This window comes from Triturus cristatus, chromosome 4_2 (assembly GCF_964204655.1).
Source record: "Triturus cristatus chromosome 4_2, aTriCri1.1, whole genome shotgun sequence".
Lineage (NCBI taxonomy): Eukaryota > Metazoa > Chordata > Amphibia > Caudata > Salamandridae > Triturus > Triturus cristatus.
In genome coordinates this window covers 782,782,219-782,808,758 of record NC_140586.1, presented here as the reverse complement: position 1 = coordinate 782,808,758, position 26,540 = coordinate 782,782,219, and the positions used below count along the sequence as shown (strand labels likewise).

Genomic DNA, 26,540 nt, shown 5'->3' with positions numbered 1-26,540 from the left:
CTGTGACACTGAGAAAATAGAAGATGGTATAAATCAAGCGGCACGTAGGCATGGTTGGAGTAACATACATTTGCTTTTCCAGCTTGGGTATTCTCTTTGTAGTCACAGGTAGTTTCAGTTATACCAGTATTTAGTGGAGGAATAGGGAAATTGTATTAAGGCTTGCTGTAGTTGGTCTGTGATGGCATCAGCGTGACCATTAAATTTCATGAGATTATTATTATTATTATTATTATTATTATTATTATGTGTTCTTATATAGCGCTCAACTCACCCTTGGGCATCTTGGCGCTTGCATTGGGAACCCGTCCTGGTTTTTCCCTGTGAGATAACCCGTACTGGGCATCCCCAAGGTGAAAGCCAGGCATCCCGCCGCGGGTGGGCCGTTGTGGAGATTAAGCAAGCTTGTTGCCCAGAGCTGCATAGCGTGAACTCGTGGTTAGAGTGGGCACCGAAGCGAGAATTATCGAGTCCGTGGACAATTGGGCTCCGGACCCTTCCGCGTCGGGAATTGAACCCTGGTCCCGGGTCTGACCTCTGCTTCAGGGTATGCCTCCTCTAACCAGTGAGCTACACTTCTGGATGCTATTGAGAAGTTTCCATAATATTCTGATCCAGGATTACCCAATACTTTATTTAGTAGATTGAGTAGGATTTTCCTCTTACAATAGTTCATGAAAGGAAGGGTTTGTTTTAATTTACAGAAGCAGTCTGTTGAGACGGGTCATTCTGCTGCATAGAACACAGTAGTTACCCCTGCCATGAGTGCTGGAGTATGTGTTAAACTAGTATTCTCACTTTGCTACACTAAGCTAGTGAGTGTGCATAGGCCTATGCCAGCCCTTGACAATGGGAGTTTCAACTCATGTCCAGTGACTTTAAAAGGCATGCCAATCATACTGTCATAGTGGAAAGTAGACTACTGTTGATGCCAAGGATGTTTTACATTAAGTGGTGGTGGCATCTATAGTTTGACCAAAAACTTTCATTTGTCAGTGCAGGCCACTTACCCCATTTGTGTAAAGTTCTGTTACGATGTGAAATCCAGAACTCTGTGCAGACATCACATGTGCGCATTGAGTACATGCATATGAGTAGAGTGCTTAAGTAACACATGTATGGTAGCAGGACTCTGTATGTTTTATGAGTCCAAGTACTGGGGCCATTGTGTATTCCCATTGTTGAGCATAGCACAAGTTGGAGGATGAAGACCAACCGATTTCCCCAGACAGTTGAAGTGTATTGCCTGCAGTAATGTGGGTGGAGACCAGCACAATGACGCGAGGAGGATGGAGACAGGCCTCCCTTTAGAATTTCCAGGAGGTCATGGTTATTAAACAACTGTTGATTAGTTCTTACTGAGCACTGCCATCTGGTAGGGATAAAGAGCGGACAGTAGTTTTTGTTGTTCAAGGTGATGACGTTTCTAGGCTGGGCATTCTGTTTTGCCTGTCTCGGACTATTGCTTCAAGAAGCCAGGTGAGGAGGACTTGCATCTCATTGTGATCATTTTTGGATGCTCCTACTTTAAGTCAGACCCATGGCTACCTGCTGTGGGAAACATCAGCTGGCACAATAGCTGTATCTAGAGAGCAGCACCAAAATGGCATTTAAAACAAAATCAACCTAAACCAGTTCTGAAACCTTAGATGATGGATCCACTTTCCTGGCGTGGAAAAGTTGTCTGGAATACAACAGTTACAGGTTTTTCATGGCCAATGAAGAGAGTGTTGCTTAGAGTAATTGAAGGACTACTGCATGACCAGGGTTGATGTCTGCTTGACAGCCAGTCTCCCAGAAGCGAGGGATCAGTTCTTGAAGTCTCAATTTTCTAATGTAAGAGATGAGGATCTGCCTGGTGTCTAGAAGCCTGCATGCCGGCTGAAAGTAGAAAGAGACATTGTCCAGGAGGATAAGACTAGCAAGTCAAAGAACGCTCAGAGAAAGACTGCCAGACAGTGAAGCCAGGAGCAGACTGCGCCAATTTTACAGGTACCAATGTGTCGCTGGCATTCACTTTGTGCTGCTACGCAAGACCTGCCATATTGCCAGTTTCAGCGGAGTTCCTCGACTGAGGGGTTGCCACTGCAACAAGCAGAGAACTGGGATGTGCACACCGCAAAATACAATCTGGAACACCTGCAAGCAAGTAAAAATGGGGCGCATCCTATGAACAGAATGAGGTAGTAAGGCCAACCCAGGACAGCTGGGATTAGGAATGAGTCTTTGGCTGAATTACTTCTTGGCATACACACTATGCAAATGAGCTGGGTAAAAGTGAGGGAATCTGCACCTAATTTATTTCTCTATCCACAGTGCACTTAGGAACTGAGCCATTAGAATCGCCAGAGAGGGAACAGAGAAGCAAAGGGCTAGTGTAACACTTAATGGAGATGGTACCCAAGATGATAACCCTGTAACCGCAATTCCATTTGACCTGTGTAGTACTTTGTTCTGCTGGGTGCTTAAAGTACTTTCTTTTTATATGAAAGATAAGCACTGGGCTTGACACTAAATTATAGCACAACAACAAAGAAGAGGGTGAGAGATGAGTGTGTGCTGTATGCCCTCTTAGAGATATAGATAATAAATACAAATACACACACCGAGGGGAACCTGAAGTGCTGGTTAAAGCCAAATGAAAAGTGTTCAAAGGTAGTTCATTTTAAGTCAGGAAGGTATGCTCTTTCATATGAGGAGACCCTCGCCCACATTATTGGGTTTGCTCCTCATCCAAAAAAAGGAGTTTGAGTTTACTCTCTCCCCAAGTTGTACACTCGATATTAAGTTATTTTGCTACAAAATACTCTTTATGAATATCCACTCCGAATAAACTATTTCCAAACCCACAGTAGCAGGTCACAACTCCGCTGATGACAATAGCATGGTCACGTCCATCCTTGCGTCACCTTCTCTAGTTGGCGACCTAAATGTCAGTTCTTCTCTCTTCCAAGTAGAGGACTGCAAGTTTGTCTCAAATATGGTGTAGCCAGATGAAAATGACTTGCATGGAACAATCATGACAGAGTATCTCCAAGCAAAAGCAGCTCGTAGAGGCTTAATGGTGACCGATTAACTCAAAATCTTTCTTAATGGCAGCGTTTTCAGGAAAGGCTAGTCATACGTAGTGTGGAAGTATACAAGGGATTGGATGGTCATTACCAATACAGACAATAGGATCTCTGATGCTAAAATAGTGCAAATTTAAGCTACCGAGAATAACTTGAAAACCATCATACAAATTACAATGTATTAAAAACAATAGAGAAATGGAACAAAGAGTGCCAAAGCAGTTGAAAATGTCCAAGTTTCAATATGATATAAAATAAATTCTAGCATGAAACAAACTTACACATGTTATGGTTAATTACTACAAAGAAAATCCCACAAAACAAAGGCCAGAGAGAGAGACTTACTCCTAACAATTGGACCTTCAGCTCACAGTAGCATTGAGGAGGATTAGTCCAAAAGGCCATGGTCAATTTGGTGGACCAGGTACTGGTCAAACATAGAACAATATTTCACTTCAAGAATGCTATTTCATAATGGTAGGCCGCCTTGTATAATTTGGGGCCGGAATGGAGAATGGAGATACAAAGGTACAGTGGACAAATTAAACTCAAATCGCAGCCTGGAGCAAGGGTATAAACAAACAGGCCAGCACCAGCAAGACTCCAATCTTATAGAGTAATCTCAGTAAGGTTCACCACTAGAAGTCCAACTTCAGGTACTTCATAATGGACTAGACTTTGTGGAAACCAACCCGGATTTCACCCTTTTAATCTTGGATGAGAACTATCAGAATGTTCCCAGAACATCAAATTGATGTTTTTATTAATGTTTAATTTGCAAGTCAAGAGACACTGAACATAAGCATGATTAATAAATCCTCTTCCAAGCCACCTCCACCCTGTATCCTGCTTGGCATACTGGCCTCTGAACAACTATTCCTCAGAGAGATAAAAGCTATAGCACTTACCAAAACCAAGAACATTTGACAACTTACCAAACATTGACAGGGAAGCATTAAAGGAATTAAGTTTGAATCCATATCTTGTAATTAACCCCTTGAGTGCCCCGCCCTTTCCACGCCCTGTGCCGGGCGTTTCATTAGCGGGCGGGGCTCATGACGAGATAGTCTCGTCATGGGCACAGCGCAACCGCGGCCCATGACGAGACCATCTCGTCATGGGCACTCAAGGGGTTAAAGCTGTTGCTGACAAGGGTGGGGCCACATTTATTCAGATCAATCATGTGTAAATGCAGTAAAGTTTAAGATGACTGGCAGCTCATAAATAAGTATGAAATAACTATGAGTTATTGATCCAAATAAAGATGATGGTAGAAGAAACCAAATGAAAGTGGACAGCAAAACAGGAGTAGGACTTTCTGGTGGTTATGGAGTATAACATTTTCTCAGTGACACTGTCCCCAATGACCTCCTCCAGGGAACCAGTTTCTGACATACGTATAAGTACTCCACTGCCTACATTTTGTGACTGGTTCTCAAGGACAGTGGACAACATTAAGCCCTTATACCTAAAAGAAAAGAAAAAAAAAAGATGTCCTCAGTTTTCTAACAAATCTGATCTAGAGACAAAGATTCTCGTATGTCTAGAAACTGAAGCTATATACACAAGCATACCCCAAGAGGAGTCACTTAAAGTCACACAAGAATTTTTATAGGAGTGTAAATGGCTGGATAGAAATGGAAGTAACAATCTGTTGCCAAATTAAAGGCACCTCATTGAGCAGTATCTTTGCCCAGCATCTGACACTCCCTTATGCAGACAGTTCTGAATCTAAATTAATCTATTCTGAAACGAATCCTTATAGAACCAATGTAGGAATCCGGCATTGATTCAACAATATTTTCATTGTCTGAAGGAGTGAGGAGGACATTGTGTTTTATTCAGTTGCTGAATTCAAAGCATCAACACCCATAAACTCACAGATAGAAATGGACTTCTAAAAACGTAACAGTTTTCACTCATGAGCATTATGGGAAAATCTTCACACTTAATCCCTTAAACTTCAATAGGACTGCTCAGAAACCTACTGCTATGATACAGAGGCAGCTGATTCGGCTGTTAAATTGTCTGCAGACAGTAATAAACCAAAGTTACTAGAAAACCCAGAAAGCAGGCTCGCAACAATAATTGCAATGCACTTCTGAGAGTTACACATACCTTTACAACAACAGATTGGCCTGTGTTGGCACATATTCCCCATACCATAAATTGTCAAAAAGAATACCAACAGATTTTAGGTTCTAATTAACACTGACATTTCCCATTTAGAACAGAAACTTTTTTGTCTCAATTCAAAACTGACACTAGTATTTTCTTACTCGGAGGATCACCACCTTCGTGTGGCAAAAAATAATAATAAATAAAGTATTCGAAACAGCAGCAAGAACCTTCTGAACAGAAGTGGAGGTCCTTTGTTAATGCCTTACATGCTATCTGGCTTAACAGGCAATAGTTAGTTAATTACTAGTATTTGCCATTTGTTAAACACACCAGACCGTAAAAGTTATTCCAGCCACAATAGATATACCATTTGGGCGCACCCAACACCTACCCTACACCCACGGCTAGCCACTTTCCATGTGGCAAAATGCAGTGCTGGGACTTACACAACAGCACAAAATATATTACATACAATAGGTCACTTCCTCGATTTTATGATATACGCATGAATATTCCGGTATATAGGGCCATAATCATGTCAACAATATTGATGTTGTCATAATCACTTTGATGATAAGCAGATTATATGGATGAGTTATCTTCTCTTCTAGATTTGCAGTCAGACATCAAGTGGAAGCAGACTATTAGATTACCATCTACGGTCTCTGCAGTTAGGGATAGTATACTGTCCAAATTATTACACTGATGGTATCCTTTCTTTATAACAGGGTATGGTTAGTTTAAACAATAGATAGAACTTATGCAGTGCAGAGGCTCTGCTGCACGTTATTTATTACCAGAGAGCTTATGTGTGGTGTGAAACGCCGCAGTTCACATGATGACGATTCACCTTTTCATGTCAAGACGGATGCCCTCACGAGCGCAACGAGGTAAGTAAGAGTATGACTACAGCATGGTTTGCCGCTCAAATAGTTGTATGCACCATGTATTGCCTCTTAAATAAGGACTCTTGTTGGTGCCTATCTTTGCTCCTCAATATTAGGCATACTTTACTGTTTACAAAGATTGTGGGTATGCTTTATATGACCTGCACATTTATTCACATCAGTGTCCAATTTGTCTTCACCGAGTCCTTGCAACCACAGTATTTTAGGGTGCTCTCGTGGTGCTACAATACCCACCCACCCACCAGGGTATAGCTCCACTAGGACTGAAACCAGCCTAGAACAATGTCCAACCAAAAAACACCATAGCACACCGTGGAAATTTACCATGGCTGCTGCTGATTTCTTGGTTAATGAAATGGAATAAAACAAGCAATGGGACCCAATTCAACAATTGTGGAGGAATTTTTCTAAAGGACATTCATGTTGACTGGCTTAACCACAGATCATTGAAAATTGGATGATAGCTACGATTGTTTGGTGTGCTTGGGTGTTTTTTGGTTGGACATTAGGCATACTTTACTTGATTAAATGCATTAACCTTTCACTTACTCAAAAAGTTTGCTTACAGAGGTTTACAATGATGGCCCCTTCATAGGGCATGATCCTCTTAATATAGTGTGAGAGGACAATTTTGTAACATGTCTAGAGATTTGTTGACTTGGATAGCTGCATGTTTTTGATGCACATTGGTTGTGGTTTATGCATGGAGCAGTGTGTGATGTTTCTATAGAACACACAGTCTATAAACCTTGCAAAGTATGATGAAAACGTTTGATTATGTCACTATGGGTGGATGACAATAACCTTATTGTGCCTAGCCAATCTCATTTCCATAGCTGGAACAAAATGTGACTTTTAAAAAAACAAGCAAATCTTCTGTGTTTTTTATTTTTATGCACACCTCACTTGTCAGCATAATAACATGTTAAATTAAATGTAGGGACATTGGGGATCCGAGGTCCTGACGAAAGACACAAACCCTATATACGATTTAGGAATAGTAGATGAAACATGTTATCAGAAAGTCTTGTTTGTCGACTTTATTTTCATTTCTGTGGATCTCCTTGCTGCACCATCAAACCACAAGAGCCATGGACAATTTCCACGGTGGGCTTTGGGCCTCAAAGGTAAGCTGGTCTCCAATATTTAACAAAAAAAAGCCACCTGAGTGAGATTTTATTTTATAAAATTTGCAATTTCATAATTACCAGCCTGTCCTTAAACACACCCAAAACATTTGACAGGATGTCCTCGCACAACTACCAGGTGTCATGCTTCAACATAGGATATCCCTACGCTCCTAAAAAACATTGGTTTGATGGAGTGGACCAACATCCTGGGATCAGGGAGGCACTTATTTTGACCTAGAATACTTGAAATAAATTAAAAACCAATGTGATAGCCCAGTTTGTTTTTCTATTTCGGAGGGTACCACTGGTATTAATAATTAGGTGAGGAGTGTCAGGGAATAAGTACCTCAACCCCACTATGTCAACATGTTTCTGCCTAGCGGCTCAGCCTAGTACATGGCATTCATCAGGACAGATGTTGGAACCACTCTAAGTATATACCCTTAGTATACACAAATGAAATAGTGGCATAATACTTGCTACCACTTACAGTTCATAGGTTCCCTGATTACCCATTCTGAGGATCATCTTGGCCCTATAGAGAAAGGCACCAGTAGTAGTGTAGTCACACTTACACCAAGGTGCATTACTCGTCGTCCACCTACTCGTTCTTTCTCTCAATGAACTAAGGTAACCATGGAACCTATGGTTGGGGTACTTATTCCCCCGATACTCCACACCTAATTTTTAATACGAAGTGGAACCCTGCAAAGTAAAAACCACACTGGGCCATCACACTGGTTTTTAGGTCTTGCTTAGGCAGCACTTGCCCTGTCTCTTCGAAGCATGCTGTATTCAGGTATGGACTTGAAGCTCCGCCCATCTTTCCAATTGGCTTCTGTTACTGTCCTTTCAAAATGGTTGCTTTTGATTTATGAATAGGCTTAGTAGTCCCTCCTTTGTACCTGCTTTTGTAACCTCCCATATGGATTGGCCCTTTTACGTGTGTTGTTACTCTGTCTCTTTTATTTACAGTCTGTGAGCACTTTTTTTTTTTTATGACTTTCTCCGATTGCACAGAGTAGGTGCTTTCCTGCAGGGGACTGCTTTTCAACTCTGCTCCTCATCGCCCGGGAGATGGCTTTTCAACTCTTTGCTCCTCATCGCCCGGTTAACCGCTTTTAAACTCTCTGCTCCTCATCACCAGGGCGACGTGCTTAATGTTTCAGCAAAGCATGACGCATACAAACAATGGGCATTTTTTTATTCACAGCAGGCGCCCGCTTTTTTGAAGCACCGCATGCCACTCCTAAAACAGGCGCAATACAAACAATGGTGGTCGCAGCTTTTTTTCCTCACAGCAGGCTTGCTTGGATTTTAATTAATCATGTTTTTTTTCAACCAGCTCTGCACTTGCACTTCAGCAGAGGCACCACTGCTTGAGCAATGGCGAAATTTCAGTTTCACAAAGGCGGCAAAGGCCTTTCTTTCTGCACTTTTGGCCTTTTTTTTCACATCCCGGGACAAGGAGCAGAGACAGCGTAGGCTCCTTCATATAGGAGGGGGTAAGCAGGGCGTAACGTATCGCTCTTCGCTCCCACACTACTTTCAGGACTCCACCACTGCTATTTTGCTTGTTTTTGCAAATTTTGGTATTTTATGCATTTACGAATCTCACTTAAATTTACTTATGAATCACTCTTTTTTTTTCTTTTTTTTAAACAGTGCACCATCTCATGCAATAACAGATTTCGCATAAATTAACATTTCAGTCATTCGTTTTTGTTCAACCGCGCGCCATGCCACCCACTAACTACACAAAATTTCACCTGTAACAAATGAAAGTACTGCAAGCAACAAAAAAACAAGCATTTGCACTGCAGTAGGTTTTGCATTTGCACAGGTTTGAGCTATTGGCATTGTAAATGATAATGCCTTTTATACACGTGTTTACAAATCCTGGAAGCGGTGTTTACGAGCCCGTGTACACTGCCACTGCCTACCGCCAAGCTGCTCGAGGGAGCAAGGAGGGACCAGGACTACGGTCCCCAGCATGCCTTGCGGGTTGTACCGCCAACGGCTTTCCGGGAAAGCCAGGAGGCGCATAAAGCACAGAGCGGGTCCCCCGCAGCACGAGAGCCCATGTTCACTGCCACTGCCAAGCTGCTCGAGGGAGCAAGGAGGGACCAGGACTATGGTCCCCAGCGTGCCTTGCAGGTTGTACCGCCAACGGGTTTCCGGGAGCGCCAGTAGGCGCATAAAGCACAGGGAAGGCCCTGGCGGCGTGGGCCCATCCTTGCCCGTCATCGCCTGGAATAGGCTGGGCTGGGCCACCCCCCCTGTCATCCTCAGCTTGAGGTCCTGGACTGTTAATCCCATAGGTACTGTGGAACATTGACTTTTTCTGTTTCATCCGCGTCCCTGCTTTAACCTACGCAGTCTTGATTCACGGTCGTATTAATTGTTGTCGTGCGCGCTTGGAATGGGGAAAAGAAATGGGATTGAGGCTGGGGTGGGCGGTGCGTCCAAAAAGAGATCGAAGAAATGGGCTCACGGCGCAGGACACGAAATTGAGAGAGAAGGGACTTTCGGGGTGAAAGTGTTAGACCGCATTGAGACTATTGTTGCTGATTGTGAGGGGTTGCTTTTGTCACCTATTGCCCCCATTGATGCCCCTACCCTTGAAGTAACACACAAGCCTTCCCAGGCTTCCACCTCGATAGGATCAAAAAGCATTGGGTATGGGAAAATCCAACCTTCTTTGGGAAAGTGTCTAATAAAACCAAGCCAGTATCAATATCAACATCAGTCCCAGAAGCCCCAGTAGTTCGCTCTTGTGACCCTCTATGCCCTTCGGGCAACGCTTCCCCGGTGAGGTCACTATATTAGTCGATCTTCCCATGAGCAACCGGTTCGCCCCACTAGCTGACCTTCCTGTCACAATAGCTACAAAGATACATGTAATGTTCTGGAGCATACTAGTATTTCTGCTCCTGGGCCGGATAAATGGGGATTGTTAACGATTGTGTGCCCTCTAATTTAGATCTGCAGAGGGAAATACATGTTTTAGAAAGCTCCATAGAATCTTTAACACTAGTGTCTAAAAGCTATTGCAAACTGGAAGAATGTATTAGACCTCGGTCCCCCTCGCCTGTGCCCACCTCACACAATTATGCTAATTTGAGGACAGGACTTGCTTTGCCCCCCTTGAAGCAAACTGACCAGAATGCTCCAATTAGGAATTCTACCCTTGAGTTCGGCCCACTTGCTTCTAGTGGGAAGGCACCAGTTATTCCATCGATTGTCCACGATAGGTCGCAGAAGGACCTGGGTGAGAAATACAGGGATGTACCTTCGGAACCAGCAGTGCACGGGCCATGGCCCAAGCAGATGCCGCAGAGATCATGTAGAGGACTTAGCAGGCCATTTCCATCTTTTCAACCTCCTCAACTAGCTCATCCCACACACTCCGTACCCCAGTCGAAACCAATATACATGACCAACATTCCCAAAGTGGATAACAATAGCTCCAAACACGAGAACGCAGAAACCCTTAAAAACAAGGCCTTACATTGGTTGAGGTATACTAGGGGTTGTAGATCCATAATAAGGGATGATATTGTACAGGCAAGAAGATGTACCCTTAAAAATAGTCCAACTGATGTCCAAGAACTTATTTTAGTAAATGACCTACTGGTCCAGAATCTAGTCGACATGGAATTGAGATCGCACTCCCCAACCCATACAAAGATTAGGCTAAAATTAAACATCCCTTATGCACTGGAACAACGCAATACTTGACCCCAGCTCTCCCAGAATGATTGACTTCTTGCACCTGTGGTAAAGGATCCTAGTTGCACTCCTAGTATAATTCATAAGTACATTCCTTTTACAGTCTATATGCACCGAGAGCATGCTCTGCGAGGCACAACCAGTCTTAGATATTGCTCCAGTCTCTGCATTAAATGATTGTGTGCAGGCTAATATTCCAGATACACCTGGCTACTCACCAACAAAGATAAATACCCCGCATACCTCAATGTCTTCCCAGATTCACTTTCCAATACCTTCTGGTAGGATGTTGAAGATAATGTTGTGGAATGTGGCGGGCATAAGGGGGAAAATCGACCACCCGCACTGAATTGAACTTATCAATCACCATAAGATTTGCTAACTTCAGGAAACATGATGTTCGACCCCCACATTTATACCTGGGTTTATGGATTTTTTATAGACCAGTCATTCAATCCAAACATGGCCGGTCATCAGGTGGGTTGGTTATTCTAACATTTCACTTAATTGCGGTGCTAAGGAATTGGACACTAACAGCCCTGACATTTTAGGGGTAAGGCTAAACAATGACAAGGGCAAGTCCATTGACATCCTCAACGTGTATGCCAGAAGTACCAGAGGAGGTAGCTGCCCAACCTTGCATGCCCTGGACCAATTATTGGAAGTTAGACAGGATGGTCACTCCTTAATAGTCGGAGGTGATTTTAATGAGACATTTGAACCATTAGACTGGGTAGAATCCCATGCTGTGAGTGAGGAGGATAAAGCATGGATGGTGCCACCTTTGTAGCTCACCCCTATAAAAAACGGTCGAAAGTAGCACTACAACTGAATGCCATTACTTAAGCACATAGGCTAAGAGCCACTAATGGGAGAACGAGTTTCAACAAAGGAGGAGGGATGACTTTTAACGGACCAAAGGGTGCAAGTAGGATTGATTATCTCCTAGTAGACCGTGCATTACGGCCTTTGGTACAGGACATGGTTATTATCCCGTCCTGTGACCGTGACCATAATTCCCTTAGTTTGACTGTCAAACATCCATGGGGCAAGAGGGTGAAGGCCGGATTGATTCCGTTAAGTACTGAGGTGGTAATCACTTTCAATAACAAACGTCGGCTCATATGGCCTGCTGTTATGGCAGATGAAACTAAGGTTAGATCGATTACAAACAACCTAGAAAAGCACCTAGAGACCTTGGGTGCTGAGTCCGACGACCCTTCCAAAACATTTGCTTGCAGCAGCTCACAAAGACTTTGACGACCTGACCAGTTTCTTTCTTGCCCATGGCCATAAGATCGGACCAAAGCGGGGTAGACCATTAGGCACTAATTTATGGTTTAATTGGAAATGTAGAGTGGCAAGAGGGAGATTGTCCATAGTTATTAGAAATAGGAACGTATTAAGTATCCGCGAAGCCAGGAAGGAATACATACAAGCACAGGTCAAAGCGAAGAGAGCATGGGAAGAAAGGAGTGGGAAGATCTTGGGGAGGCCACTCTTCAATCAGATAGTAGGAAGTTCTGGGCCCTCTTGAAAGATCGCCCCCTTTGGCCAACAATATTCTAGCTGCAGAATGCACAAACATTTTAGTGACCTCTATTCTCTCATTGGAACTTACAATATAAACCAGTTGTACCAAGAGATAGGCTACCCAGTGCATACCCTTTCATTTTCTAGAAAGGAAATCTTGTCCTCACTGGATGCAGTTGTACCTGCAAAGGCCCCCGGCCCGGATGGTATCCCAGGTGACCTTTTTCGAGGAGATAGGGGAAAATTGGGCTACTTATTATACAATGTTGGCCAACTGGTGGCGGGAGGATCCCAGATTCCTTTTAAGAGGCGGAAGTAGTACCCATCTTTAAGAAAGGGGATAGGTCGGTGCCCTCCAACTACCGCCCAATCAGCTTGATCGATTGTGCCCAAAAGGTCTTCTGCCGCTCCGTCCTGGCCAAAATCCAGGACTGGATGGACGAGAATGACATCCTCTCTCCACTCCAATCAGGATTCCGGCGGAAGACTGGCACAATGGATCAAGTATTTTGTTTAGTCATGCTATACTGGAAGGTTGTTGTCCTGGGCAAGGGAAGCCTATACCTCACCTTCATTGATTTAAAAACCGCATTCGACCTTGTGCCCAAGGACCTACTATGGCGGTACTTAGGGATATGGGAATTTCTTTGGAGATCCTGGAAATATTAGTTAGGCTGCATGCTGGCAACTATGCCCGGGTGAGGTGGGGAAACCAGGGACAACTTACTGAGCCAATCACTATACAACGGGGGGTCCGCCAAGGATGTGTATTGGCTCCAACCCTTTTCTCCCTGTACGTCAACCAGGTAGCAGACTTTTTGTGCTCCCAACCTGCCGACGTACCATCTCTAGTGAACCAAAAAATTGCTACACTGCTATTCGCCGACGATACTCTACTAATTTCCAAAACTCTCATGGGTCTCCAGTGGCTTTTAAACCATTTTAAGGCATTTTGAAATAAGAGGGGCTTGGTCATAAACACCACTAAAACCTAGCTAATGATCTTCAACCCGCACAAATCTTTAAAGGGAAACATACTTCTGGACAAGTTCCCGCTTGAGAGGGTTAGCTCCTTCGATTACTTGTGTATTACATTATCGGAGGGAGTGGCTTGGAAGAGACACTTAGAGAAGGTTTCCTTAAAATGTACCCAGCTTACTGGGGCTTTGAGGAGGGAGCATAGTTTGTCATACACCAAGCCCGTAGCCCCTGTTCTTAAACTGTACAACTGTAAGGCGTGACTAGTGCCTTTTATGGAGCAGAGCTGTGGAGCATAGCACCCTCCAATGTAGCTGTGAAAAACAAGTTTCTCAGGAACCTGATATCCCTCCCCACAAGCACACCCCTCTTCCCTCTTAAGCTTGATTTGGGTGTTAAGTCCATCAAAGTTCTAGCGAGGCTCCGCCCACTGTTTTGGCATAGATTGGCCTCCACTCCTGATCTGGCACACTATGTAGCTGCTTTCTGCGAGGTCTCCTAATTGGACACCGCTAATAAAATCGGGTGGATAAAACATGTAAATGCCCTACGGTCTAGTATTGGCTTGCCAACCCAGGCTATCGGCCATCCACCTTCATATACAAGAAGTCAAGTAAAGCATCTGTATTGGGCTTGGGTCAAAGAAAACAACCTTCGGAAAAGTCAACTTGGCAGCCTAACAGATGCTTTCACCGATCTGAAAGCTACTTCGACATCAGGTGCCAGCCGATAGAAAGCTGTATACACAGTTTAGACATGGCAGCCTACCTACTAATGCCTTTACTAACTCCTGGCAGAACAACAAACTTCAACCCAAGGGTTGTCCTTTTTGCCCATGTCCACATGCATCTATCGGGCATGTATTATTTGCCTGTAAAGCATACCCTAAGCCAAGAAGCAAATAGCTAGCTCCTGTGTGCAGGCAATTAGGGACTCGAACCTCTAAAGATGCCCAACGGATACTAAAATCAGACGCTGAACCCCTTTTCGCTTGTGCCCATGCAAAATTCCTGGGCCAATTTTGGGTGATTAGAAGGAGGGCACAGCTACAAGGGCCGATTGGTATCAACAGCTAAAATAGATTGTGCTGATCAATCAAGATTGCACAGACTAGTTAATGTTGTTATTTTTAGAATTCCTAATAATTGTTTTTATGGTTGTATTTTATGTATCTTATTCTGTTTTGTGACTAGTGCCAGAGCTTTGTTCTTAAACTAGGGGCAATTCCCCCCTTCTTTTTCTGCTTAATGTGCGGGCTGCCAACTGGAAACTGATTTGCACAAATCTCGATGTTGGACTTGCACTTTATTTCCATTATCAAGTTAGAGAGACCAAAGTCGTGAATTGTGTGGAATTGTTTTACTCATTTGATGTCAATGTCATTTTATCGTGTCAACTTGAGCGTTTTTATCCCCATATGCACATTTGCTTTCTGAAATGCCCTCTCAACCCAAAACGACACACTCACGATTTGTATGGTTGCTTCTTTTATGGTTTGTTAAAACAAAATAAAGAATAACAAATAAAAAAACAAGGGGCACTGTTGTTCGACCTTGCTCACAAGGTTCAGTCAAAATCCCAGGAACCTCCAGAGAGTGAACATAGCGACGAATTCTTATGTGAAAACAGCCATAGAAATTATTGCAAAAAAATTAAGTTGTGTAGTAACGTGCGCAAAGCAGCAGCGTGCTCATGCTAACTTAGAGAAAACTACAATGTCCCCATGGGCCATATGACAGTTACACTACTTTTAGTGGACTCAACTGAACTGTTGTGCTAAAGTTAAATGTATCTAGAAACAAAGGAAGTAAAGCCAAGCAAAGGATAAGTTCAACCTAAGGCCATCCTCACATTTCCAAAGACTGTCGCTGGAGCTTGTAAGAATATCCCACATTTATTTATCAAGCTGGTGTTCAACAAAAAGCATCTCCAGCTACTTTTTAAGCAACAAGAATACTCACTACTAAAGGGCTTCTTTAAGCTTGAGACATGTTCTGTTGCAAACCAAACAAGTTAGTGGACTATTTGAGCGCCTAAGTTGCCTGTGTTTAAATTTCAAAAAGATCTCAGGCAATAAGATATTACTTACACATCTTGCACCACACCTTCAAACAAGCTTCACAAAAGCCCATTTACTTTGAGAAATTACTCTATCTTACATTAAGAGGTAAAAGCCTGCTATGTTCAGGAGGCTGAGGATACCATTACAAACCATCTACATAATGCATGCATCAGTCTTAGGGTGTGTCTGAAAGGAAAATGTTGACTGCAGGTAAACTGTATCTCTTGCGATCGTTGCTTTCAGAGTGAGCCCTCAAATGTTGCTATAAGCTATTTGCTTTACACATAAACCATGGATCAGAAAGTAAATAAAGCCAGTGAATGTTTGCTGTGCCAGTCACAATATAAAAACAGTTTCAATGGGAAACCTGTCAACCGTAGCAAATAACTCTCAATGGAATTTCATTTCTTTCAAACAGCAGGAAAAAAAAAAAAACTCTGATGGCTATGGTATACCTTTTTCCTTACATCAGCTGTTTAAAGATACACTGACATACATTATCCCTACCTCAACAGTAAAACAACCCTAAGCTTAAGTCACTTTAACATTAACACTTACACTCACTATGATCCTATGCCACACTTACCCCACAGCCCAACAGTTAACTTTTCACACCTAAATACTTTTTGTTTCACTAACCGTAAGCCCAACTAATGCTAACACTACTCCGTGCATAACTCTTAGCCTAAGACCATCACGTATCATAACCTTTATTCTATCCAAAGCATTTACCTTAACTCAAGTGTCAGTGTAGTGTTGAGTGGTTTACACATGTAGTTTGTTTTCTGTTGATGTGATGAGCTGTACAGCAATATAGTGAATTCCACATAGTGGGGTAAAGTACCTTCCTAAAGATCAGAGGTGTCAGTTGTACACAAGCGTTGCAATCCTCCTTTGTATACAGAACCTTACAGAACTTCGAAAGCCACACTAACCAGGAATGTGTCTCGCTCACTCCCTATTATTTTGCTTTTTTCCCGATTGACATGCCCACAAGGCTCACACACACTTTCTATATGCTGCTAGTTCGCAATCCATTAATAAACACAAGTGATTTTCGACGTTTTGTACCCATCTCCGTAATCTTAATTTCTGCTTGATTGATTTAAAAATTTCAGAAAGTTTACATGGATTTTTAGAATGCTCCTGAGCACTTGCTCTTCCTATGCTTCTTTCATTTCGGCAAATATGCAAAGCTCAGGCTGACTAGCTGCTCCTCAAACGCGGGCTACTGAGACAAACTGAGGCATCCTATTTTTAGGAGAGGGTGGCGACGGTCCAGGACCTCAATTTCATTACACCACTTTTTCTTCCCCTCCCAACATCTTTCACCCCTGCACCAAGCTAACTTCAATATCAGCAGACCCACTCATTGGTTTAATTGTCATCATTTCCGATTTTGCTGCACTGAAGGACAGGCTAAATGACAGCCACACACTGTGTGCAAGGCTTTGGCATTAGAACCCTGCTTCTGCTGTGACCACCTGTGTTGCCATTTAGATCACAGATGGTGAATCGCGATAAAACGCTCTTCTCAATGCAATTCACAATTGGTCACAGTACACATTTGAGAGAGCATGCATAACAAGGGACAATAAGGAAGTGCACAAGTGAGCTCAAGAGACACTAACATAACGGTGAAGGAGAAAGTGCAATAAAAACCAAGCACTGGCAATGCCAATAGATCTCTGCTTTAAAAAGCAGAGCTAATGGCTTGGTCAGTGATTTTTTCCCCAATTGTCCATGTATGCATACATCCGAACAAACGTACACACATGGCTTGTAATCTTAGAATGGATTTCTGCTAAAGAAATACTATTCAAAGTTGACAGTCGAAGCACATGCATGACAAATTCATATTGCAGGTGTGTTGTGATGAGTGCATGCATCAGATAGTTGGCACACATTTTTAATGTACTCTTCTTTAGAAAAGTACATTTAAATATTTACAAAACAAATCACAAATAAATGCAATAACACAAGCGAATGATCCAGCAGGACCTTGCAGCTGCCACACATTTGTAATACCAAACACTCTAACAATTCAGGACAGGAAGTACTGGGGAGGGGCGATCTAAGAGGCGATAAAGAGGGAAAGGTGAGAGACATCAAGGAAAATCGTGAACTCACATGGAGTGTGCAATATTAATTTTAAAAAAGACCCCTCAAGTATACATCTCTAGTCAGAACACTGGGATACTGACATGCTCCTGGGCTGGAGAAACACAGGATCCAGAAGTAAAACCATCAAATCCGAAGTAGACCATTCAGACAAACAACAAAGCTAGCCAATCACGAGCAAGGGGCTAATCAAAGGCCTTTGCTAAGTATAGGAATCAATAGCTAAAAGCCCTAAAAATAGAACCTTGTTACATGTGCACCAATAGTTATCATTTTTGCTTCTCTGGCTCAATAGGTAATTCGCCACGAGCCTAAAACCACCACACTATAGAAAGGGGAGCTGAGGAAGAGAGCACTGATGAGATTTAAAATCACAATGCAGTCTATATGTCTGTACGTTATTGTCCTGGCAGGACATAGTTCTAATCTTTACCCACATCGATTTCACCCCTATCTATCACGAGTGCTCTACAATAATCTCAATTGCTCGGGATAGTTACAGCACATTATTTATGTGCAAGAACCCGGAACCCTGGAGGCTCACTCAGAGGACAACGGACACTAGGTCAACAAATTAATGGTAACATTCACGAAGGACATCCTCTATTTAAACAACCGGCCTGTGTATGGATAATTGAAGCAGTTTAAACCAGCTGCTGATGTTAGGATGTTTAATAATGCATGAGAAGAATATTTGCTGCTTGTATACAAGTGTGTGTGTGATTTCAACAGGAAATACATTGACTAAATGGAAGAGACCAAATTCTGTTCTATACAAGGAACAGTTGGCTGGATTAGGACTATAGAATGTGAAGCTGCAAATGATAACCGATTGATTAAAGGAGGACATTTTAAATAAAGGGTTTTTTTTTTACACAGGGATAATTAGTAACAAAGGAAATATTGCTGAATTTAGTAGCAGAAATGTAACCCAAAGGGTAAGCGGGGCTCCCCTAAATTAAGATCATATTTAACATCATTAGGCATGACCATTCAAAACATTACAATCTTGGTTAGTTCTTACTCTCATGACAACACAGACTATTGTCAAAGTCTGTTCAGGAGAAAAATGGCACAGATCTCTTACGAAGGTCTCCTCTTCCATCCCTGGATCAGACGTTTTTCTTGATTCAGAAAGGTAGTCTCCAAAGACAAATACAACCTCACGCTTTTATAGGCCCCAATGTGAAAGGCAGCTTTTCATGAGTAGGCTTCTGTGGAGAAGGGATGCTCATGAGTTCTTAAATCAGCGCTGCTAAGCGCTCCATCTTGTTTCCTTAGTGTCCGTGTTGAGTAAAGGCAGAGACTGAACTCCCAGGCCTGTACTCCTCGCTACCCTCTCCACCCACGAAGAGACACTTTTGGCGATCATCATGGGAAGACCTATACTGAACATGTGCAATGAACAAATGTTAGTCACACTTTTCCAGTGCTCATAACCAAGCACTCAACTAGAACTTCAAGTAGAGATGTTACCATTTAAAACTACAGCAGCGGCTAGTCTCTCACAAAAACCACATTTTACAGCAACTATTTGGAGAAACATAGTCCTAAAGTAAGCGAGTGAATAGGGGGGATAAAAGTAATTCATCTTGCATGCATTAAGGATTAAAATATTTCCAGTAGTGAACTGTTCATGAGCATGTGGTAACATGATCTGAAAAAGAGTGGTGCAGCCAAAAATCCCCCCCAAAAAATGAAAAAGTCTCCAGTTCAAGTACACATTTCAGAATTCATCCCCAAAAGAAACAGGGGAGGGAAACTAGTCTATAAGTGAAAAACTAATTAAAAAATGGCTAAATAACACAGTATGAGGGAGCATAAGAAAACCCACTGCGTGGCAGCTGGAGTTAAACTCCTCTGGCCACTGGATGCGACAGTCTGATAGCTAGAAGATTATCACACATGGAACTTGTATTTATGGTTCATTAATGCAAAGCCTTATTAGGGCAAGAGCCTTAAGGAAGTGGTGCGAGCTTTAGCTCGGGTTGCACTATTTACAGGTTCCAGTATGAAAACATGTAGACATGTTTACAAAGTATAACGTTATGAGGCTAAATAAATGCTCTCGGAATGCCCTCTGATTAGATGCAAATAATTGTAGAAATTTGAAAACAAGATTTGATTGCTTTCATAATCATATGTACACAAAAAAAGCAACCAAAAAAAAAAACTTTTGCCTAGCTTCTGTATACTTTTAAGTACCATTTATTTGAAGCATCATTTGGCAAAACGTGTTTTATACAGGCTAGCATTTCCCAAAAAAGTAATAATGAAAAATCAGTGTAAAGCCAGTTTAGGGGAGATTTTAGGAAACGTGAAAATAAATAAGCATTCACAAAGCGTATAGTCTGGCGTTGGTTGACAGCTGTTTAGATTTGTCAATAAGTTTTGTTTTGACTTGGTTTTTCTGTTATTTTTATGAGAGCTGCCGGGCGTCACCAATTAACCCCTTGTGTGCCCTTGACGGAACCACGCCGTCATGAGCCACGGGCGGCGTGTGCTCATGAGGGCGTGGTTCCGTCATGGAGCGGCCGCTCCTCCCACGCGGCTCGAATTCCCCGCCTGTGCGGGCGAATTAGAGAGTGGGCGGAGTCGTGACAGAACCACGCCGTCATGAGCACAGCTCGCCCGTGACTCATGACGGCGCGGTTCCGTCATGAGCACCGCGCGACCGTGCTGCCCCCAAACCCCCCCAGCGCTGCGGCGGAATTCGCGCCGCAGCGAAGGGGTTAAACAAAAACATTGGCTTAAACAAAAAATAAAAAATGTTGGTCTCAAAAATCACATGGTGCCACAGTCTTCCCTTGCAGAGAAGGAAACTATTTTCTGTGAGAATGTGTCCCTTTTGGAAGAGCAGAATGCAGTCACTCACAGCGAAGTTAACCAAACATGAAGTTGTGTAACTGTAATAAAAATTAAATGGCTCGGCTAACACCAGACCTAATTAGGGGCCTATTTTTAAAAGAAAGTCACTAATTTAAAACTTGTTATATTTCTTGCATTAGTGCAGATTTACGACTTTCAATTATTCCCAAAAAGTTACAAATGTAGGCCTAGAAAATGGTTGAAACGCATTTAGCATGAACAAATATGCATGTGTATATTTGCTCACGTGAAAATCTCCTGAGCATTTGCAAGTTCACTTTTCATAGAAACCCTTTTTTGCCACAGTGGAAAAAGATTTACTTCTGCCCTTGTCAGGAGTACATTTTCAACATTTCCCAATGTGGGAAAAACTTAGATAAGAGAGTTGGTGAAAACCCTTAAACATGTGACTGTGCAGATACTCAAAAAGGGATGTCCAACCCTAAATGCACCGCTTCCTGCTACTTCTGGGGCCAGTATATAGATTTGCGGAAAGGTGGTAAAATCAGAGCATTGCTGGCATCCAAACACGGCTAGAATATGAATCCTGGCATAATCAGAAGCTATTATCAGAGCTCTGATATAATGAGAATGCTGCCATTATTTGTCATCTCACTTCATAGCACCAAAGGGACAGTAGATTTATGAAGCCTCCAGTCACATGGACAAGTAGAAATTTTATATAATTCCACACCCCAGCAGCAGGGACAAGGAGTCCTGTTGCAGTTCTAGTAACAATGCAACACACATCATACACACCTGCCATATGCTGGTTAAGAACAAGAAGCACAATAAAAGTATGCATTAGCAATACCGAGAAACCGCGAATGCCACCCACTGAGAAATGTACCCCCAAATCAACAAAGATGCTGCTAACAGCTGGGCAAATTTGGGGACACTGGGTAAATTTAAAAAGGCAAAAGTACATTTATCAATGTGTGACTGAAATAAAAAATAGATCACAGTATCAGCAGACAATATCTAAAACACATTTAGCTCTACCAAAAGTCTGAGAATATAAGTGGACAGACTATCAGCAATCATTAAAGTGAAATAAAAATAAAAAAGTCCCCAAAGGCATTTTACCCTAGCAGCCACGCATATGGATAACACCATCCTACTGCCATGGTGTACTGTGAAGAGATGCAGTGCCATGAGCACCATCTGTTTCTAACGTGAAGTTAAAGTGGCACCTGTGCCAGCATGTCCCACAAGCTGTTTTACTGCTATTACACATGGAAGCAATGCCTCGGTCAACTTACAAACTAGGCCTGTGCAACATTTTCCAGGACACTTTCGTAATTTACAGAATGCACTTGAAATGCGCACAATCCTTTGCAGCAAAAGACTGGCTTCACAGAATATGCCTCGAAGGGGACCGGTTCCAGGAGAAAATGCAGAATACAATCAAAGTTAATTTCGCTTTTTTTTTTTTTTTTTTTTTTTAATGACATGTGGCATAATTCAAGACCCCCTAAAAAACTCAGCAATTTCACACACTCTTAGTATATTCAGAAATATACACCATAACAACAAATTCATTCCAGTGGTGTGAATACATTTTTACATTCAGGCTTCCATAAAAAAAAAAGCTATACACATTTATTCAACACCATACTTAATATTTTTCTCCAACAATTATTGTTTTGTTCTTGATTGAAAAAGGGACACAATTTCTTGAACACTGATGTCATAACACTTACTTGATCTAAATTTCTCTTTGAGCGAATCCAGATCTTCTTTGAGGGCAACCTGCATCCAAACTAAGCCAACGCAGGCTACTACACAAGCAGCCAGAATGACGAAAGCACATAGTGGATAAAAGATCTTGCAGCAGCGAAGGTATTCACCCCTAGAAAAATAAAATGTAGGCTTTTTACCAAATTTCGTGAAATTATATTTTCAACAACTAACATCTTAAGACAAAGTGGAGCAATAAACTATTTAATAGTACCGGAAAAGGGGTATGGGTGGGAGGGCTTGAAGAGGTGCGCATCTGAATTCAAGATCATGCACATAAAATGGGGGTTCACACATTTACAATTCACAATCACATTTTTACTGTTTAAGTTATTTCCATAGAATCACATGAATTTTGGTCAAGTCCAAAGCTAACATTAGAACCGAAGGCAATAACCAGAGTTAATACTAGCCTCACAGTAACTTGAACACTGCAAGTATACATACGTAGGATGATGCAATGGGCAAGGGTAAATAATTTATGTCTGTTTATTTACGGGCACCTTTCTATGAACACCCCAGCAAACGCATTCTTCAACAGACTACTGCGTAAAATCTGCCATCTTCTCCCACCATCAATCATTTTGATGGTCGAGGGGGCCAAAGTAAATATGTGCTTATATTATGCCCACATGCTTTTTTTAGGGGTGGCAAAGGAAATTCCAGTACAAAATGCCCGTGTTAATTACTGAACTTTATGGAACAGGTGTCTGGAACAAAAGGATTGGGAGCTACCACTAGCCTTCTGGTTCCCTCGGAGTAGTCGCACTCCCGGTAGGCTGGGTCGAGAATATGCACCTGCCCACCATGTGAGGCCAAACTCCAAAACACTGCGCCCATTTCTATGAAGCCTTGGGAGCAGACAGTGCAAAAGAATGCAGCCAACCCTCTTCTGAAAAAAAAAAAACCTTTTTTAGGTCGAGCCTAGAGCAGCGCATGCGCCGCTTGCTCGACTTTTAGTAAGGGGGTTTTCAAAGTGCTACCCACAAGCTTTTGCTGGCCTCAAGCTTGTGTGCACGCTCGCGTTCACGCGCGCAGCCACCATCAGCCTTTCTTATCTCTTCCTCCGCATCGCTGGCCATTACTTTCACTTTCGCGGCCGCATGCCTTTTTAGGTCTCGGGACCATCCGGTCTGCCGAAGGCAGAACCGGAAGTCCGGAGATTTAATGTTTTGGAGAAGAGGGGCTTGAACCCGCCCCTCTTCTCTCCTCTTCTCCATTGGCTGGCCTCTTAAATGCTGGCCAGCCATTGGATAAGAGGCTTTGTCTCTCCGAACAGGCCCCGTCCTTTTCAGATTCGGGGGCGTGTTTTTCGTTACTTTTCGATGGGCGTGTTTAAACGACCCGAATCCGAAAACACGCCCCCAATCCGAAAATGCCGCTGCCTTTCTCCGAGGCATTTCTGCTTTCACCTCGGAGAAAGGCAGTGGTGTGCTTGTCTCTTAGGGTACTGCCAGATTGCCCCTGAGGCCGATATGACCCTTGTAATTTTACAAACCTGTTCCACTGCACGCTTGTGGTCAACAATATGATGCTTGCACTATTTCCGTTTAAATTAGGAGACCCACATCAGTTGCGAGCCTACCAAAATGTAAAAGAGACGTTTAAGAGTTTTTGAAACCCAAAAAGCGTGGCTGCCCCTCGGTGTGTGCCAAATTCTTTCGGTTTCAGATGTCCTGCTGGAAGGTGGCAAGTCCGTTGGAAGGTTCGGGAGTAGGCGGCCTTTGTGAGATTGACGAGTGACGTCGACAACCGTCAGGAGGACAAGCATCTCCTCTTGTAGCCATCTTGGAAGCGATATCTTTGCGCCTTAACAGAGGCATCGCGACACTCTGCTTATTCTGTAGCACCGCAGCCCGAGCATTTACTACACTGTCATGTCCATGTACCGTGGCACCCCCGCCGGCCGCCACCAGGGCCGATACGATCACAGTTCTGGGGGACCCCGTGGGAAGCGTGGGCCCGAGGCGGCCATGCTGCGGCGACCTGAAGAGGAGGAGGTGGTAGAAGACCGGCGGCCTGAAGATGAGGCCGAGCCGCTCGAAGAAGCTGAGCCTGAGGAGCCGTGGGTGCCCATTAACTTGGACATCAAGAACCTCCTCAAACCTGGATAAAAGCCTTTCACCCAGCGGTGTAGCCTCTTCGTAGGCAACCTGCCACCCGACCTGAACGAGGACGAGTTTAGGAAGCTCTTCAGCAAGTATGGCCAACCCAGCGAGGTGTTCATCAATCGTGACCGCGGTTTTGGCTTCATCCGCCTGGTGAGCATACTCTTGGGGCGGGAATGGAGATGGCGGGATGTGCTAATGCCGGTCGCAGTGTTCCCTTTGTAGACCTCCCCGTGTAATGTGCACATTTTGTAGACCATTCTGCAGCTCTATGATGTTCCGTCACCTATGTAGAGCCCACGTGTAACGAGCGCCCTTCCATTGTGCGGCCCGTGTATCGTTGTGTAGTGCGCTGAGTAACATCTTGCCCCCAATAGAATATATTGTGCGTCAGATGACCCCATGCATAAAGCCTCTTATATAAACCGGTTCTTTGGTACAGATCACGACGTAACCCATAGTCCAGTCCAGAGAATGGTTGCGCATAATTTTGTGTTTTCTCTAGTGTGTGATGCGGAGCTACCTTTGAGTTAGCAGTGCAACTGCTTTCAGCTAGATCCCAGCACAGCCAGGTGCCGCGCGGAACACTTCTTTTCTGTTACATTCCATGGACTCCACTACTCGTAATGCAGCTCCCTCTTTACACTGGACATTGTGTACTGTGGCAGGCGGTTAATGACATGAAGCACACTTAATACAGAGTCTTTTAATTCTGAAATCTGCCTAGTTTAAACGCCCCACTCGCGGTTTTCCACTATTTCTCACATCTAATACGCATATAATAATCTCTAACTTAAAATGCCCATTAGCGTAGATCAGGGGTCTTCAGACCGGGGGGGGGGGGGGGGGGTAGGTACCAGGTTCTGGCACAAAAAAAACCCAATTATACTGCTAACAGTGCTTTGTTTATAAGTGTAAAAATGTCGCCTATAATACAGAAACAGTGTTTCCCTCACCCCCTAATGTCTGTGTATATGTGGCTCAGTGTATTTGTGTGGCTGTGTGTGTGGCTCTGTGTGTGTGTGGGAGGCTCTATGTGTGTGTATGTATGTGCCTCTGTGTGTGTGGCTCTGTGTGGGTGGCTTTTTGTAGGTGGCAATGCCAATAGCTCTAACTTAAACAATGCTGAGACCATTGCATTGTAAATGCTTGTTTATCTCGGCTTGTTCCTTTAGCAATAGCGACGTGCTTGATTATATCTTTTTCTCGCTTATATTTCCAATAGCCCCTTACGCACACACTGGCATAATCTGTTCCACCCGCTGTGCCTGATCATCACTTTTTCGGTTGGCGCCTGCCACGATGACGAGCAGCCTTGACCCCATATAAGAATGTCATAGATTTATCTATCACATACCCGATCAACAATGACATTCTTGTTCTTGTTCTACTCTCCTTCCCGCTCCCAACCCTTGTGTGTTTTCAATAATACCACCACCAACCTCTGCTAAAATCAAACCTCCTTCCTCCTCCTCTTTGACCCCATCCAACACCCCCTGTCAATGTGAGTTGTGTCTTTTCATCCCTTTTATGCTTGTGTGCGCTCTTGCCTGTGTGCTTTGAGTTACACATATTTCTTTCGTTCCCCTTTCCTCTGTTCTGAGAATTTTTATTTCTGGAGGGCTCAGAAGACGCAGCTTTGATTCATGCGCGTGCTTTACAGTTTCCACCTACATCCGAGCCCTTCTGCTGCCTCAGCACCCTCTCCACCCGCTCTGAGTCCAGCATCCCCGGGATGCAGCTAGGGGTGGCAGCGGCTGGTGGGTGTGATTTCTCTTCGCGCCGGGCAAATGCGGAAACAAACATGTTTACGCCCAGACCCCACATTTATAGGGCGCTGTTTAAAGTCAGCAGGAGGCTGGATTCAACGGGGAATGACAGTGAAGCCAGGTGGGGTATGGGGGGCTGTTTCCCTTTGTGATTTGTCTCTGGTTGTAGCCCATGTGGTACGCAGCGTGTAAATGAAACACATCTCTAAAAGTGACTTACAGCAATGGTCGTTATGAGGAAAGAGTTATGAACAAAGAGAGGTGCTGAAATCTGGAGTCGCTTTCAATTATTTCAGACCTTGTCAGAGCCGTTTCTGAAAATGGGAGTGGCACTTTTTTGCACAGCTGTCCCTGCTGGTTCGCGCCTTTGCCTGGTGTCTTTGACGGTTTCAATTAGGA

At 43.4% G+C, this 26,540-nt stretch overlaps 1 protein-coding gene across 1 annotated transcript in view; it reads right to left on the bottom strand.

Moving 5' to 3' along the window:
* Positions 1 to 26,540, bottom strand: part of EFCAB14 (EF-hand calcium binding domain 14) — a 322,123-nt gene that overhangs the window by 210,714 nt on the left and 84,869 nt on the right. The window contains exon 2 of the mRNA XM_085602705.1: positions 22,228 to 22,376. Coding sequence (XP_085458831.1) covers positions 22,228 to 22,376 — 149 coding nt within the window. The remainder of the gene's footprint in view (positions 1 to 22,227; positions 22,377 to 26,540) is intronic.